Source organism: Coturnix japonica, chromosome 16, assembly GCF_054131305.1.
Source record: "Coturnix japonica strain WE chromosome 16, WE-NBRP24, whole genome shotgun sequence".
NCBI classification, from domain to species: domain Eukaryota; kingdom Metazoa; phylum Chordata; class Aves; order Galliformes; family Phasianidae; genus Coturnix; species Coturnix japonica.
Genome location: NC_140678.1, coordinates 4,677,580 through 4,693,687, shown reverse-complemented (window position 1 = coordinate 4,693,687; position 16,108 = coordinate 4,677,580). Strand labels below are relative to the sequence as shown.

The window sequence follows — 16,108 nt, the reverse complement described above, 5'->3', positions numbered from 1 at the left end:
TCTGGTCCTGCTCTAAAGGGGCCTTCTTGTTATGGCAGTGCCAGCAAGGAGACCAGCTCTGACAGACCTGTTCATATTGCCTGCTACTGACTGCAGCCCTGGAGTGCTGCTGTAGAGACAACAGGACTGTCGTGAGAAGCACAAGATCTTCAGGACTGCACAAATGAGAGGGCTTGAGAGCACTGTGGTTGTGTAAAGAGATTAGAAATGAAAAGAGCAAGTTGAGCTGCTGTCTGTGGCTGTACCTCCCCAAATCCAGACAAAGTAGGAAAAAAGAAAAGCTAAGTAAAAGACTATTTTGAAACCTTTTTAGGTATCTTTTAACATATTCGGGGAATCTGGATACATGTTTATATGAGATCGTGGAGTGAAAAAATGGAAATTAGGTAGGAAAAAAGTGTAATACATTTTTATTTATAGGTTCAATAATATATATATATATTATTGCACGATGCTATATCTCACATAATCAAAAAATCAAAGATGCATAAAAGATGAAGAACCATCACTGGGAATCCTATGAGGAAGTTGTGCATTTTATGGAAGCTGGAATAGTGTGTATTACAAGATTTTCCTGAGAGCGTGCTTGATCTCCCTGTTCCTCATGCTGTAGATAATAGGGTTCAGTGTTGGAGGAACCACTGAGTAAAGAAGTGCCACTGTCAGATCCAGGAGTGGGGAGGAAATGGTTGGGGGCTTCAGGTAGGCAAAAATGCCAGTGCTGACAAATAGGGAGACCACAGCCAGGTGAGGGAGGCACGTGGAGAAGGCTTTGTGCCGTCCCTGCTCAGAGGGCATCCTCAATACGGCAACGAAGATCTGCACATAGGTCACAACTATGAAAACAAAGCAACCAAAAACTAAACTGGCACCAAAAAAGAGAAACACAACTTCCCTGAGATTTGATTCTGAGCAGGACAGCTTGAGGATCTGGGGGATTTCACAGAAAAACTGGTTGACAACATTCCCTTGGCAGAGAGGCAGTGAAAATGTACTGGCAGTGTGCAGCAGGGAATAGAGAACCCCAGTGCACCAGGCAGCTGCTGCCATGGTGGCACAAGCTCTGCTGTCCATCAAGGTCCCGTAGTGCAGGGGCTTGCAGATGGCAATGTAGCGGTCATAGGACATGATGGTGAGAAGGGACAACTCTGCTGAGAGGAAGAAGAGAAAAAAAAAGAGCTGTGCAGCACATCCTGCATAGGAGATGGCCCTGGTGTCCCAGAGGGTGTTGGCCATGGCTTTGGGGAGAGTGGTGGAGATGCAGCCCAGGTCGAGGAGGGCCAGGTTGAGGAGGAAGAAGTACATGGGGGTGTGCAGGCGGCGGTCGAAGGCTACAGCTGTGCTGATGAGGCCATTGCCCAGGAGGGCAGCCAGGTAGATGCCCAGCAAGAGCCAGAAGTGCAGGAGCTGCAGCTGCCGCGTGTCTGCCATCGGCAGCAGGAGGAACTCGCTGATGGAGCTGCTGTTGGACATCTGCTTTGTTGGGCTTTGAGTCCTGCTCAGAGTGCAGAAGATAATGACAAGTACAGACCATTCTCAGAGACACTCCTCCTGCTATACTATGAAATGTTTTTATTGTCATACAACAGTGTACATTTAGCACCATTACATGCATTTAATTTCATGTATTTCAGCATTCCTTAAGCAGAAGCAGCATATGGATCTTTAACCTTCCTCTTCTTTTCTCATCCCTTGTCCCTGGATATTTTCATCTGTTTCATGTCTCATATCTTTACCCTAAGTCCTCTTAGAGCCCTCTACCCCAGCTTCTGTGGCATTCAGTTTCAGTTAGAAAATGTTGCCTGTTTGTAGGATAAGTGAATTATTCATGCCTACAGAAAATGATCATAATTCCATCGTTCAAGAAAGGGGAGACTGAAAGCACATCATGTGTGACTGTTCACAAAACAATCGATTGATGAAAAATGCTCAGAACTCTTATTGCCCCTTTTAGATTTCTGACTCCAAACCTCTTTGCCTCAGAAGAGGAAATGGAAACCCCCTGCTTTGGCTCTCCTCTTGCAAATTACTCTCACAAACATTCTGTTGTGCAGTGGAGCTATGATCCCCTGCCCCAGGCAGCAGCTGTGGCAGCACAAGCCCTGCCGGGTGGCTCCTTCCCCCCACACGTCTCCCCCAGCACCCTGGGCAGCTCCCCGGGCAGGCTGAGTGCTGAGCCTGGCAGGCGGCAGTCCCATACCCGGCACACAGCCCCTGGGGCACAGCAGGGACCCTGCTCTGCAGGACAACCCTGGGCACCCGCCTGCAGCCCCGTCTGCACAGCCTGCAGCCATGCTGAGACATGCAGCACTCAGGGCTGTGCTTTCATACTGCAGCATGGAAACCCTCAGCTAAAGCAAAAGTACTTTTATCACTAAAGAAACTTGCAGTAAGTGAAAGCAATATGCTGTAGGATGTCCCACATTTAGATAACCCTCTATTAAAACAGCTGCATAACCTACTGCAAGAGTCTTACCGTGTTGTCGTCTGTGAGCAAAGCTTCATCAGAGAGCTCACATCCCGCTCACACCGTACACATCTTTCAAGTTCTCACCAATTTCTCTCGTCTCTGTCTTTAACCTGCTGACTGTGTTGTGCACAAGAGCTGCTCCTGGGCACAGCTGTCTCCCTGCAGCACTGCCCACTTGTATGAGCTCCCTGTGTCCCAGGAGCCCGTCCCAGCACAGCAGCAGAGGATGTCATATTTTATCCTTCCCACTTGTTTCCCCTGAGATGTCCCTGCGTCCTCTTGGCCAAGAGATCCTGGAAAACAAGAACATCATGATTGTACATTGAAATCTGATGAATTAAACACCAAATGTACAGTGGTCAGTGACTGATTCCAGACCTGATACCTGAGATCCTGTGATGAAACAAAATGGGTTTTGTTATGTCACGGGTTACTTAGATTTACCTATGCCCGTGACAGGGGAAGCCACCCCACGCCCCCCCCCCCCGGGGCCTGGAAAGGAGGGGGAAAAGGGGAGTGGGATAAAACAGCGACAATCTAAGGAGGAAAAACTTATTTTACTAAATATGATATCGAAATACAAGATAACACAATATAATATAATTAAGGCTAACAAATCGAACGAAACAGAGAGAGAGAGTCTCCGAAAACCGAGAGGCCTACTGTGAACTCTAGGCGACACGGCTGGAACGCTTCCCACTCTCCGAGCAGTTCGAGAGAAGAAGGAGGGCACTCCAGCCTGGGAACGAGATTATATAGAGTCCTGGTCCCGTGACTTATTGTTACTCCTGTTGTTCTCTGGGATATGTAGTCTTCTTCTGTGGACTGCACATTCAACAGAAGTATCCATACTTGACATGATGTTATGATGTGGAATACTGATAGCAAAATTACAAAATTACAAAACCATGACATTCCACCCCTTATTCTACATTATTACATCATGGTTAATATATACATATATATACATATATATACACGTATGTAAAATTGTGATAGCTAAATAGTAGAATTGCATGTAACATAACTAAATGTACAACTATAATAACTAAAATACACTACACATGCAAACATATATATATATATATAGATACATAAAATTATTGACTGCACTCCCCCAGCATCAAATTCCCTTGTGGCACACATTGAACATCCCCATCCTTCTGCATTACCCACCAAGTGCACCCAGGTCCCTGGGCAAAGACAGTTCCACGGATAGGTTTGCCCTTTCCAGAAGCTGGAAGGACCCAAACAGCTTTTCCCAACATGTTCTTTACATGTATAACAGGGACCTTATCTCCTTCTACAGTGTGTAGGGGGCTAGATTGACTAGGACCATCACGATTGACAGATCCTCTAGTATTGACCAGCCAAGTGGCTTCTGCCAGATTCTTCTCCCAGTGCTTAAATGTTCCACCACCCATTGCTTTCAACATAGTTTTCAACAACCCATTATATCGTTCAATTTTACCAGAAGCTGGTGCATGGTAGGGAATATGATAAATCCACTCAATGCCATGATCTTTGGCCCAAGTATTTATAAGAGAATTTTTGAAATGTGTCCCATTATCAGATTCAATTCTTTCTGGGGTGCCATGTCGCCACAGGACTTGTTTCTCAAGACCTAATATGGTGTTTCGAGCAGTTGCATGGGGTACTGCGTATGTTTCAAGCCACCCAGTGGTTGCCTCTACCATAGTGAGTACATAACACTTACCACTGCGAGATCGTGGCAAGGTGATATAATCAACCTGCCACGCCTCCCCATATTTATACTTTTGCCATCGCCCTTCCTCCCAGAGAGGTTTCATCCTTCTGGCTTGTTTAATTATGGCACATGTTTCACAATCATGAATAACCTGCGCAATAGCGTCCATGGTTAAGTCCACCCCTCGGTCTCTGGCCCACTTATATGTTGCGTCTCTTCCTTGATGGCCTGAGGTCTCATGAGCCCATCGAGCTAGAAATAATTCGCCCTTATTCTGCCAATCCAAGTCGATTTGAGCCACCTCAATTCTAGCAGCTTTATCTACCTGATGGTTGTTTTGTTGTTCTTCAGTAGCCCGACTTTTGGGCACATGTGCATCCACATGACGCACCTTTACAACCATATTCTTTGTTCGGGAAGCAATGTCCTTCCATAGTTCAGCGGCCCAAACAGATTTTCCCCTCCGTTGCCAGTTATTTTGCTCCCACCGCTGTAACCACCCCCATAAGGCATTTGCCACCATCCATGAGTCAGTATAAAGATACAGCATTGGCCACCTCTCCCGTTCAGCAACATCTAAGGCCAGCTGGACAGCTTTTACCTCTGCAAACTGACTTGATTCTCCCTTACCTTCAGTGGCCTCTGCAACCTGTCGTGTGGGGCTCCACACAGCAGCTTTCCATTTGCGATGCTTCCCTACAATGCGACATGATCCGTCAGTGAATAGGGCATATTTCTTTTCATTTTCTGGTAATTCGTTGTATGGTGGGGCCTCTTTAGCACGTGATACCTCTTCTGCTGGTGATGTTCCAAACTTTTTATCTTCAGGCCAGTCCATGATTACCTCTAGGATTCCTGGACGATTGAGGTTTCCCATTCGCGCTCGCTGTGTAATCAGCGTAATCCACTTGCTCCAGGTGACATCGGTAGCATGATGGGTGGAGGGAACCTGTCCTTTGAACATCCAGTTCAGCACTGGCAGTCGAGGTGCCAAAAGGAGCTGTGTTTCAGTCCCGACTACTTCGGAAGCAGCCCGAACCCCCTCATACGCGGCTAAGATCTCCTTGTCAGTTGGAGTGTAGCACTCTTCAGACCCCTTATATGATCGACTCCAGAATCCCAGGGGTCGGCCTCGGGTCTCTCCTGAGGCTCTTTGCCACAAACTCCATGTGGGGCCTTTCTCTCCAGCAGCAGTGTAGAGGATGTTCTTTACATCCTGTCCAGTCCGTACTGGCCCCAGGGCTACAGCACGGGCTATCTCTTGTTTAATCTGTTCAAAAGCCTGCTGCTGCTCAGGGCCCCATGCAAAATCATTCTTCTTCCGCGTTACCTGATAAAGGGGGCTTACAATGAGGCTGTAGTTTGGAATGTGCATCCTCCAAAAGCCTACTGCACCCAGGAAAGATTGTGTCTCTTTCTTGCTAGTTGGTGGAGACATGGCAGTGATTTTGTCGATCACATCTGCTGGGATGTGACGACGTCCATCCTGCCACTTTATACCTAAGAACTGAATTTCCTGGGCAGGTCCTTTTACTTTGCTTCGCTTAATAGCAAAGCCAGCTTGTAGAAGAATCCGGATTATCTGCTCTCCTTTTGTGAAAACTTCTTCTGCTGTATCGCCCCACACAACAATGTCATCAATGTACTGCAGGTGTTCAGGAGCACCACCCTGTTCCAGTACAGTTTGGACCAACCCATGGCAAATGGTTGGGCTGTGTTTCCACCCCTGGGGCAAACGGTTCCAAGTATACTGAATGCCCCTCCAGGTGAAGGCAAACTGTGGCTTGCATTCTGCGGCCAAAGGAATAGAAAAGAAGGCATTGGCAATGTCAATGGTGGCATACCATTTGGCTGCTTTTGACTCCAGCTCGTACTGGAGTTCCAACATGTCCGGCACAGCAGCGCTCAATGGGGGTGTGACCTCATTCAGGCCACGGTAGTCTACTGTCAGCCTCCATTCTCCACTGGCTTTACGCACTGGCCATATGGGACTGTTAAAAGGTGAGTGAGTTTTACTGATCACTCCCTGATTCTCCAACTGGCGAATCAAATCATGAATGGGGAGCAAGGAATCCCTGTTGGTGCGATACTGCCGTCTGTGCACTGTCTTTGTAGCAACTGGTACCTGCTGCTCTTTTACTCGTAGCAGCCCCACAACAGACGGGTCCTCTGACAGGCCAGGCAAAACAGACAGCTGCTTAATGTTGTCCATGTCTACAGCAGCTATCCCAAAGGCCCATCGATACCCCTTAGGATCCTTGAAATGCCCCCTTCTGAGGTAATCAATACCCAGTATACATGGAGCCCCTGGGCCAGTCACAATAGGATGTTTTTGCCAGTCTTTGCCAGTGAGGCTTATTTCAGCCTCCAGCACAGTCAATTCTTGAGAGCCCCCAGTCACTCCAGAAATATGGATTGATTCTGTCCCTTCATGACTGGAGGGCATTAGGGTGCACTGTGCACCGGTATCCACCAGCGCCTTATATTCCTGTGGTTCTGATGTGCCAGGCCATCGAATCCACACAGTCCAATAAACTCTATTATCCCTTTCCCTCCCCTGACTGAGGGCAGGGCCCCTCTATTGGTTACCTGTGATGACTGGAGCAACTCCACTGGTGGTTGGTATGTCTAGCAGTTCTTTCACCCGTGCTCGTAGTGCAGAAGTAGGCTGATCATGCCACTTCCTCATGTCTTCTCCACGGTCACGTAGGTAGCGCCACATGGAAACACGCGGTGCAATCGTACTGTTGTTCTTTGCTCGAGCTGGGAAGCGTGTGCGTTTAACAGCTGAGACTTTTGATGATGCAGGTGGGGAGTAGGACTGGACTAGTTTGATCAGATCCTTCATTAGACCTGGTGGCCCGTATGAGGATTGACCTTCATCAGTTGTTTCTGATACTATTACAGGATCATTACAATTAGTTGATGGAAACAATTTCTTGCACATTTCATCTACTCGGTTTTCAAGCCGTGAGATGGCAGAAACTGCGGCATGCAGTTGGGGGAGCTGCTGATCGATGGTTTGAAGCATTATAATCAGCTCAACAACTCGGGGCCATCTGTCCACGAATCCTTTAGATCCTGATACCAATGACTGTGCAATTCTCTCTGGTGCTGTACTTGTGATTTTCTGCCACATGTCAGGATCAGCCCTCACTCTCTCAGGGTCAAGTTCGCTTGGATCAGGGCTGTACAACATTTTCGCCATGGCCAATTCCCTCAAGCGCTGAATACCTTTTTGGACGGTATTCCAACTATCAAATTTAGGCTTCAAAGCATCCTTATAGGGGTACCTTTCTCTCACGGCTTCTAACAGCCGCAACCAGAGAGTGGCAGCTCCATCCGAACATCTGCTAATCCCTCTGTCGATACCTGCATCTTGGGCAATGCTTCCTAGTTGGCGAGCTTCATTACCATCTAGAGACAAGCTGTTGGCCCCGTTGTCCCAGCAGCGAAGCAACCAAGCAAGGATACCTTCATCTTGACGCCGTGTGAACTCCTTTCTTGAGCCTTGGATTTCAGTCAGCTTCAGAGGTCGACAATAGGTGATTTCCTCCTCATCATCAGTCTCTTCTTCATGCCTCTTGGTTTTTGCCTTTGCTTTTTTCGGTACTGCTCCATGCCCGGCACCTGGGTCTTCTGCTGCCCCCCCCTGTGCTTCTCCTTCTTTTCGTTCTAGACGCGTGGACACCCGTTTCCATTTCTTGCCTTCCACAGGGGCAACTGATATTGCTACTGATGCCTCCTGTGACTGATCAGAATTAACTTGGGCTTGAATCTCAGATCGGAAACTCTCTCTCTCCAGAATAGTATGATACAAAGCACGGTATGCATAAGCCAAACCCCACATAAGGTTTACCTCCTTAGATCTCTGACCCAAATACTCACTTAATTTCTTAGGGTCCCTTAGGTGTTCAAGAGTGAAATCCCATGACACTGCGGGTCCCCATGCTTCTAAGACTTTTCCTAAACCTTTCCATATTCCCTGCCAGTCATCATTCTCTGGTTCTGGAGGAGACTTCCGCATAGAACGAATGCATAGGAACATATATGCATGCATTGATAGTGATAACATGAATGCAAGTATGAACCCTATCTCAGTTACTGAAAAGCGTGTGGAAATCTGAGAGTACAACCTAAATAAAAAGGGTTTATTTAACCTGTACAATGAATTAAACATGGTGGTGTTTGTAAAATTGCCTGTTCCATCTGGGATGCAAGTATTTGTAAAATTGCCTGTTCCATCTGGGATGCAAGTGTTTGTAAGATTCACAATTCCATCTGAGGTGTAGATGCCAAAATTCTGACCATACCACATCTCGTAAAAGTACCAGGCAGGTGTCTCCATCAGTATCCACCTTATTAGGCTATATATCTGCACAATTCCACAACACCAAATTATGGTGTTAATAGTTGACCAGTACTTTAAGAAGATCATAATTGCTTTCAATCCCTTAAACAGAGCAACTGGGATGAAGAGTGGATTCATAGCTGGCAGGCTCTGTAAAAGTCAGAGCTAGCTAGCTTTGCTCTAAGGAAGAAAGAAATCCCTTTGTTTTCTACACAAAAGTTAGATAGCAGTGCTGAGAATGTACAGCAGCCCTTAATGTTGACAATTTGTCTGGTATTTCAAGGTCACGTTCTCCGTGAGCAGCTACGGAAAGATAACACTCCCAACACTCCCGTAACGAAGCTCTTTAAGAGCAAAGAGAGAGTTGTTCTAAAAGCTAAAAAGCTCTATGCCCGCATTCTCCACCAAAAAATCTGTCACGGGTTACTTAGATTTACCTATGCCCGTGACAGGGGAAGCCACCCCACGCCCCCCCCCCCCGGGGCCTGGAAAGGAGGGGGAAAAGGGGAGTGGGATAAAACAGCGACAATCTAAGGAGGAAAAACTTATTTTACTAAATATGATATCGAAATACAAGATAACACAATATAATATAATTAAGGCTAACAAATCGAACGAAACAGAGAGAGAGAGTCTCCGAAAACCGAGAGGCCTACTGTGAACTCTAGGCGACACGGCTGGAACGCTTCCCACTCTCCGAGCAGTTCGAGAGAAGAAGGAGGGCACTCCAGCCTGGGAACGAGATTATATAGAGTCCTGGTCCCGTGACTTATTGTTACTCCTGTTGTTCTCTGGGATATGTAGTCTTCTTCTGTGGACTGCACATTCAACAGAAGTATCCATACTTGACATGATGTTATGATGTGGAATACTGATAGCAAAATTACAAAATTACAAAACCATGACAGCATACAGGCAAGAACAGAAAGAGGTGGACTTTCCCTGTGCAGGGCAGTGATTTAGTTGAGGCAGTGCAGGAGTCTCCTCTCTAATGGGAAATCCTGGGGCTGAAATGGGATTCAGCTCCCCATGGACACACTGTATCCACTGAGAATGCAGAGTTACGCAGCTGACTAAATGGATGAGCTCAAAAAAGAAGAGCCAGATCTTTCTCTGTTTTCCAACTGCGGCATATTCTGGAGCTCATGGCAATACAAAGATAACATATGTCTTTATTCTTCAACAGACATAATTTCAGTTTTCGGTGGGCTCTCAAGTGAATGGCTTCAGAAGCAGCCTAGTGTCTCTGGGCTCTCCCACACACTCACATGCAACTGTAAATGCAGCACAGGGCCTTCAGGAAAGCCATGCCCGTGGTGTATCTGTGCTGCTGTGTCAACTCCAACACCCACAATGGATCTAACGCCTGTGTGCCACCTTCTGCACAGTAATACCATAGATGAGCTATCCAGTCCGGCTCTGTCCAGTGATGCTTTCCAATGAGGATGTTTACTTCTGTATTATTGCACTAATGAGAACAACAAAACTTGAGGAGCTAGAAATCTTTGTAGAGTTACATGCCTAAGCTCTTGTTTGGACCACAGTGGCACAGTTTAATGGCTTCTACAACTGCACTGTAGCACAAGGGGTTTACAGGGGTAGCACTGGGGTATACATTCTTAATGATGGATTGGTGAGGAGACAAGGAAAAGAGAGTGCACTGAGCTCTGCCTGGGGATGGCAGAGCAGCCAGGTCAGAACTAATGGAAATGGCCAATGGTAGAGATCAACAGTGCCTGTTCCTGTCTTCCTGATCAGGGAGAGCAAGTGGAAGGTGTACTCTGCAGACAGATGGGAGTCTCATGTTGTCAGGCCCTTTTTCCCTTTGGGAGCTTTTGTCACTCCATTATCTGCTGCAGGGACAGCACAGCAGGGCATGTGGCATCCAGCAGATCCATGGAGAGCACAGATGGCCGCTTCTTGACCAAGACATGGAGGAACCAAAGAGGAGAGGTTCTCTGCTGGATCTCATACTCTCCAGCATGGAAGGTCTGGTGGGAATTGTGAAGATCAAAGGGGCATCAGAACACGTGCAAAAGACAAATGGATCTCTTGTTATTTATTTATTTATTTATTTATTTTGAGGCTGTAAGTTTAAAAGATAATAGATGTCAATAAAACTGAAACAAAGAATGGAAGACAAAGATGGAAATCAATGAAAATGTGTTAACCCTTCTCAACATGAGAAATCGTCATGAGTCTTGTTCTATTTTTAGTTGCAAATATGAGAATTTGTAGGGATTTTGTGTCTTTTTTTTTTTTTTTTTTTTCTCCTATAATTCGGATGCCTTCAGGTACAGAGACACAGACAGCGGTGCCAGTGCCAATGTCCTGTGACTAAATCCTGGCATCGCCATTGCTCTTCCCTGCTGCCTATTTGATGTCCCTCACTTTCCAGGTGTCTCCAGCTCTCCTAAATAAATGGCCTTAGTTAAGGGCATGTTTTCAACAGTTCATTTGGACACATGCTCCTGCCAATGCCCTCCAGATTTCCCCATCCTCTGCTCTTTGTTCAGTCAGATACCTCCCAATTATCTGTATGATTTCTTACTTACAGGGACATTACTGGAATTTGCACCATTCCTCAAAATGCTGATGGACTCTGTTGTCAAATCCTTCACTGTGATTCTTTCTATCCAATCCTATCTGCATCTAAATCATTTCTTGAACAAATATTCCCTGTAAAATATAAAACTCAATAGATGCAGCTTGGACATGCCATGCAGTTGATCACTGTGTTTTATTGTTCATTCAATTGCATCACCTTTCCTTCCGTTTGCTGGCCAGATAAAAAAGGGGGAAATTTTTCCTTTTCCATGTGCAGCTGGTTCTCTGAGGAAAGCCACTGGGAGTTGGTGCTAAGGAGGATTAAAGCTGAGCAGGTAACGGCAGAGGAGAAGAGTGATGTGAGAAAAAGTGATGCAAGTCCCATAGGTCCAATGTGAGTAGAAATGGGGTGGGGATGCTGAGGAGTTTTGTCAACACAGTAACAGAATAAAAGTCATTGGGACATCCTGGATCACGATCAGTTGCACAGTGCTGTTTTAATGTCTTGTTTTAACCCAACTATAAAGAAATAGTAAATAAATGTCTGCTAGATTCTTCCTCTTTAAGCTCTCTCTAGATATCTCTCCATTTTGCTGAATAAGTTCTGAAAACCTGAAGAAGAGAACAGGAAGGCAGAAGGCACAGGAGGCTCTTTAAGTTATAATGGACCCCAGGGCACATTCGCTGCTGAGCCTGTCAACCTCCAGTGTAGAGAGAAGTTTGCAGAGAGTACTCAGCAAGACATAGTCAGAAGTAACAGTGAAGTTTCTTGGAGTATGAATGGGCCCACTGAGAGCCATTAACAAGCAAGCTTCCAAAGGACTTGTTAGAACAGATAATTGGAAGCCATGAATACAGGCACTCAAGGCACTGGCATGGTGGCTCTGATGCTAAGAAAACCTTCATTTGCCTTACGATTCCTGACCCCCAGAACCTTGGCAGGGGGATCCTGTCCATCATGTTGGCTCATGACCCTTCCTGGGGCAGTGGGATGGATGTGTGTATAATGTTAAATAAAAGACATGGGGACAGAAGATCCCAGGCTCTGCATGGGGTGCAAGGATGCTGTGAAGTTCATATCCCACGTATGCCCTTTGTCTCATCTCATGATGTGGGATGTGAGAAGGGCCCTGTCTGAACAAGCAGTCAATCCCAATGAAACTCTGAACTTCAGATCTCTCAGTTCCAGTGCCCTCCTTTGCACACCCTCCAATAGTTTGATGTCCTTTCTGCTCTGTGGTACCCAGAAGTGCACCCAGTGCTCCAAGTGAGGCTGCAGCAGCACAGAGCAGACAGGGACAATCCTTTCCCTCACCCAGATGTCAATAAATTGCCTGATGTGCTCCAGGGGACCATTAGCTTTCCTGGCTGTCTGGGCACACTGCTGACTCACATTCAGTTTGATGCTGTCCAGGACCCCTAGTCCTTTTCAGTCAGATTTCTCTCCATTGTCCCATATCCAGTCAGTGTTTATGCCCAGGGTTGCCCCTACCCAGGTGCACAATCAGGCAATTGTTCTTGTTATACTTCATGCACTTGTTGCTTAGTACTACTTGGTGCCCAGTTCTCTGACTTGTCCACATCTCTCTGCAAGTCCTGTCCACCCTCAGTGGAGGCAACAGCACCTCCTCATCTGGTCTTATCAGCAGACTTGCTTAGAACATCTTCTAATCCTGCATGCAAGTCATCCACAAAAACATGAAAGAGAAGTGGCCCTAAATTGGAGCCCTGGGGACCCCTGATAGTGACCATCTACCAGCCTGATGGAGCCCAATGACTATAGTCCTTTGGGCTTGACCTATTGGCCAATTGCTCACCCACCATTTTGTGTTCCTGTCTAGCCATATGCAGGACATTCTGTCCAGAAGGGTGCTGTGAGAAATAGGATCAAAAGTTCTACTGAAATCCTCAAGGATAACAACTTCCCTTGGTCATCTAAATGGATAAACATGTCATAAAAGGACCTGAAGTTAAACATGACCTTCCCCTCGGGAACTTGTGTTGGCTGCTACCAATGACAGAATTGTCCTTCAGCTGTTTGTCCATAACTCCCACCATCATTTTGTCCACAATTTTACCAGGCACTGGAGTGAGACTGACAGGTCCATAATTTCCCGTGTCATCTTTCTTGCTCTTCCTTACAGTGAGACAACATTTGCCAGCTTCCCGTCAACTGGTATGATCATAGATTTATTTAGATGCAATTGAAATGCGGGCTCAGAGCATACCAAAGTGTCATCATTGCAAGAACGTATATGTGACATATCTTTGCAGTGCCTTGAACTCCGGAGTATGCCACAGATGGAGCATAGAGAAAGACTGGCCTCTTCTGTTGGCAAGCAGAATAACACTACATGATACTAAGGACTGTGTCTCTGCTCTGCTATGCTCTGCTCTCAGGGGAAAGGTGCAGGGGGTTGCTCTCATGTCAGTGCTCATATCTGAGGTGTGGAATCAAAGTGGAGAGACCAGGCTCTTTTCAGCAGTGTGTGGAGACAAGACAAGGGGAAATGGACAGAAACTGAAGCATAGGAAGTTCTGCATGAATGTGCGCAAGAACTTCTTTACAGTGAGGGTGATGGAGCACTGGAACAGGCTGCCCAAGGGGTTGGGGAGTCTCCTCCTCTGGAGATCACAGATTCACAGAATCTCAGAATTGTAGGCGTTGGAAGGGACCTCCGGAGATCATCGAGTCCAACCCCCCTGCCAAAGCAGGTTCCCTACACAATATTCAAGACATTCTCTACAGAGATATTCAAGACCAGCCTGGACGCCTACCTGTGTGCCTACCTGGTGCTCCCCAGGGGTCTGTGCTGGGGCCTGCCTTCTTCAATATCTTGATTGATTACCTGGTTCACCCAGCTAGCAATAACTTGCTTGATGCACGCCATGGGACCGTTGGCCTTCCTGGCTGCCTTGGCACACTCCTGACTCACATTCTATGTGATGCTGACCAGGACCCTCAATCGCTTTCAGTCAGACCTCTCTCCAGTGTTCCATATCCAGTCAGTGTGTATGTCCAGGGTTGCCCCTACCCAGGTGCACAATCAGGCACTTGTTCTTGTTGTGCTTTATGGACCAACTGGTACTCACTTCTCTCTGCAAGTCCTCTCCGCCCCCGGTGGAGGCAACAGCTCCTCCTAATCTGATATCATCAGCAAACTTGCTCAGAACGTCTTCTAGTCCTTGTCCTGATTTTGTCATCTTTGCTATTGGTATTCTGCATAATAACATCATGTGGATTCACTTGATTTAGTAGCCTCAATTTCAATTAGATTGTAGTTAGTCAAATAAGTGTTCCTCCTTAGATTGTTGCCGCTTCTCTGTTTGTTTCCCTGAGCCCAGATCCCATCTCTCTACCCCTCTCCCTTATTCTCTTCCCACTTGTCAGGGGCCGGGGGATCCACGGGCCTGCTGCCCCCCTGCCATGGACAGAGACTGATCTAGATAACACCGTGATACCATTCAGTGTTCTCAAAGGTGATTCAGTGTCTCGAGAACTTTCCACTCGAGCATTTCCTAACCAGTTCAAATGCTGAGAGATAGAAATGCTGGTTTGGAAGTTCAACAACTGTGGTAGTCTGCTGAACTTCTCACAGGGAAGTATGTAGGATACCCCACAGTTTGAACCATCAGGGGGTAATCCCACAAACACACACATCTCTTACCAACACTCAGACCATTTCCAACAGCCACGTTTTGGATGCTGCTCCTGGACTGATGTGACACTGAACAGTGTCAGTGCCAAGGGCTTTACAAAGCATTTCTTTTCTGAGCACACCTAACAGATATCAGGTGGGTCCCTTGGCTCATTTCCCAGTTGGTTGGCAATTTGGAAGCACCGTGGAGGGGTTCCATGCAAATCATCACCAGTTTGACGAAAAGGGGTGACAGAAGGGCTCAGAAGGGATGGTGTCACTGTGCAGGGAGCACCCGAAAGACAGGATGAGCTGAAAACACCCTGAGCCCAATGGTGGAGTTGAGCAGATCCAAGGACTGATATCAATCACAACCCACAACCACAACAAACCAAGACATAATACTATGACACCAGAACATGTGACTCAGAGGTATTCTGTGTTCAGTCAAGGTCCCATGGGGATCTTCTGTGAAATAGAACAAGACCCCAACTCGCCCTTTGGGGGTTTGTTCATATGGTTAAAATGAGGGAATAACCCAACAAATGTTAATTTTAGATTCCTTTTTGTGGGTGTCCTTAGCCTTCCAAGGGTATTTGATAAGGGATTTCATTAAGGTGAGGGAAGCTGGCCTCAGGTTGGCTGGATTGATCCACACAGGCTGGCCAGGGAGAGAAGTGTTTCCCTGGCTTCTCGGCAACTGGATGGTGACTCACATGGGCAAATGGCAAGTTGTTAAATCGAGGATCTTCTCCTTTTGTTGTAAGCTTTCTGATACATCTACCCTTCACTGCCCTCCCCCGCCTCCTGCCCACCTTGGGCTGCAGGGGGGCAAAGGCAGCAGCTTTCTTTGATCTTTTTGAGCTTTTCTTCTGGCCACCAGTTAACTGATTTCTCTAACCTGACTGTGGGTAATCCACCCATCCAATCTTGTTGAACGCCCTCTTGTCAGCCCAGTGTCCAGAGACAATTACGTTTATAGTTCACCTACCTGTTCGGGTGGCCCAGGGGCAAGGCTGACTGCTGCAAGCCTCACTCCCCTTGGCTCAGATTTACTGGTGAAAGAAATCACCGGCCCATATTTTAAACAGCGTGTAGCTTTGCTGAGGGATTTCTTGATCATCACGGGATGTCACTGGTCATCAGGGTCTTCACTGGGCACCAGAGTGCAGCACTGGCAAGGAAGAGCCTTGTCCCTGCAGGGTTTGTCCCCAGGGACTCAGGGCAGGGGAAGGACTGGCAGCAGCCAAGAGACCCGGGGCAGTACGTGGGTCCCCAGGGGACAGAAGCCACAGCCCCTGTCGCACCTTAATGGTGACTCTGGCTCAACCATAGGGCACTCTGAGCCTGCCCCCTCCAGATCCGTTCCTCTGCACAGCTTCATGGAGTGCAAG

General features: G+C 47.1%; 1 protein-coding gene across 1 annotated transcript; it reads right to left on the bottom strand.

Annotated features, from left to right (window-relative positions):
• Positions 1–561: 561 nt before the first annotated feature.
• LOC107324624 (olfactory receptor 14A16-like) lies at positions 562–15,837 on the bottom strand. The gene is made up of 6 exons (XM_085517277.1): positions 15,706–15,837; positions 15,431–15,535; positions 14,437–14,498; positions 14,170–14,296; positions 2,477–2,487; positions 562–1,495 (listed from the first exon to the last, which is right to left on the bottom strand). The coding sequence occupies exons 1-6, from the start codon at positions 15,835–15,837 to the stop codon at positions 562–564; spliced, it is 1,371 nt and encodes a 456-aa protein (XP_085373403.1).
• Between the last annotated feature and the right edge of the window lie 271 nt (positions 15,838–16,108).

Excerpts from the sequence above, each read along its gene's own strand:
- LOC107324624 (XM_085517277.1), bottom strand. The coding sequence starts at position 15,837 with ATGATCAAGAAATCCCTCAGCAAAGCTACACGCTGTTTAAAATATGGG. Across the intron at positions 15,536-15,705 it reads CCCCTGGGCCACCCGAACAG|CCCAAGGTGGGCAGGAGGCG; the intron begins GTAGGTGAACTA and ends GCCCCCCTGCAG. Across the intron at positions 14,499-15,430 it reads ACAACTTGCCATTTGCCCAT|GGGGGCAGCAGGCCCGTGGA; the intron begins GTGAGTCACCAT and ends TGTCCATGGCAG.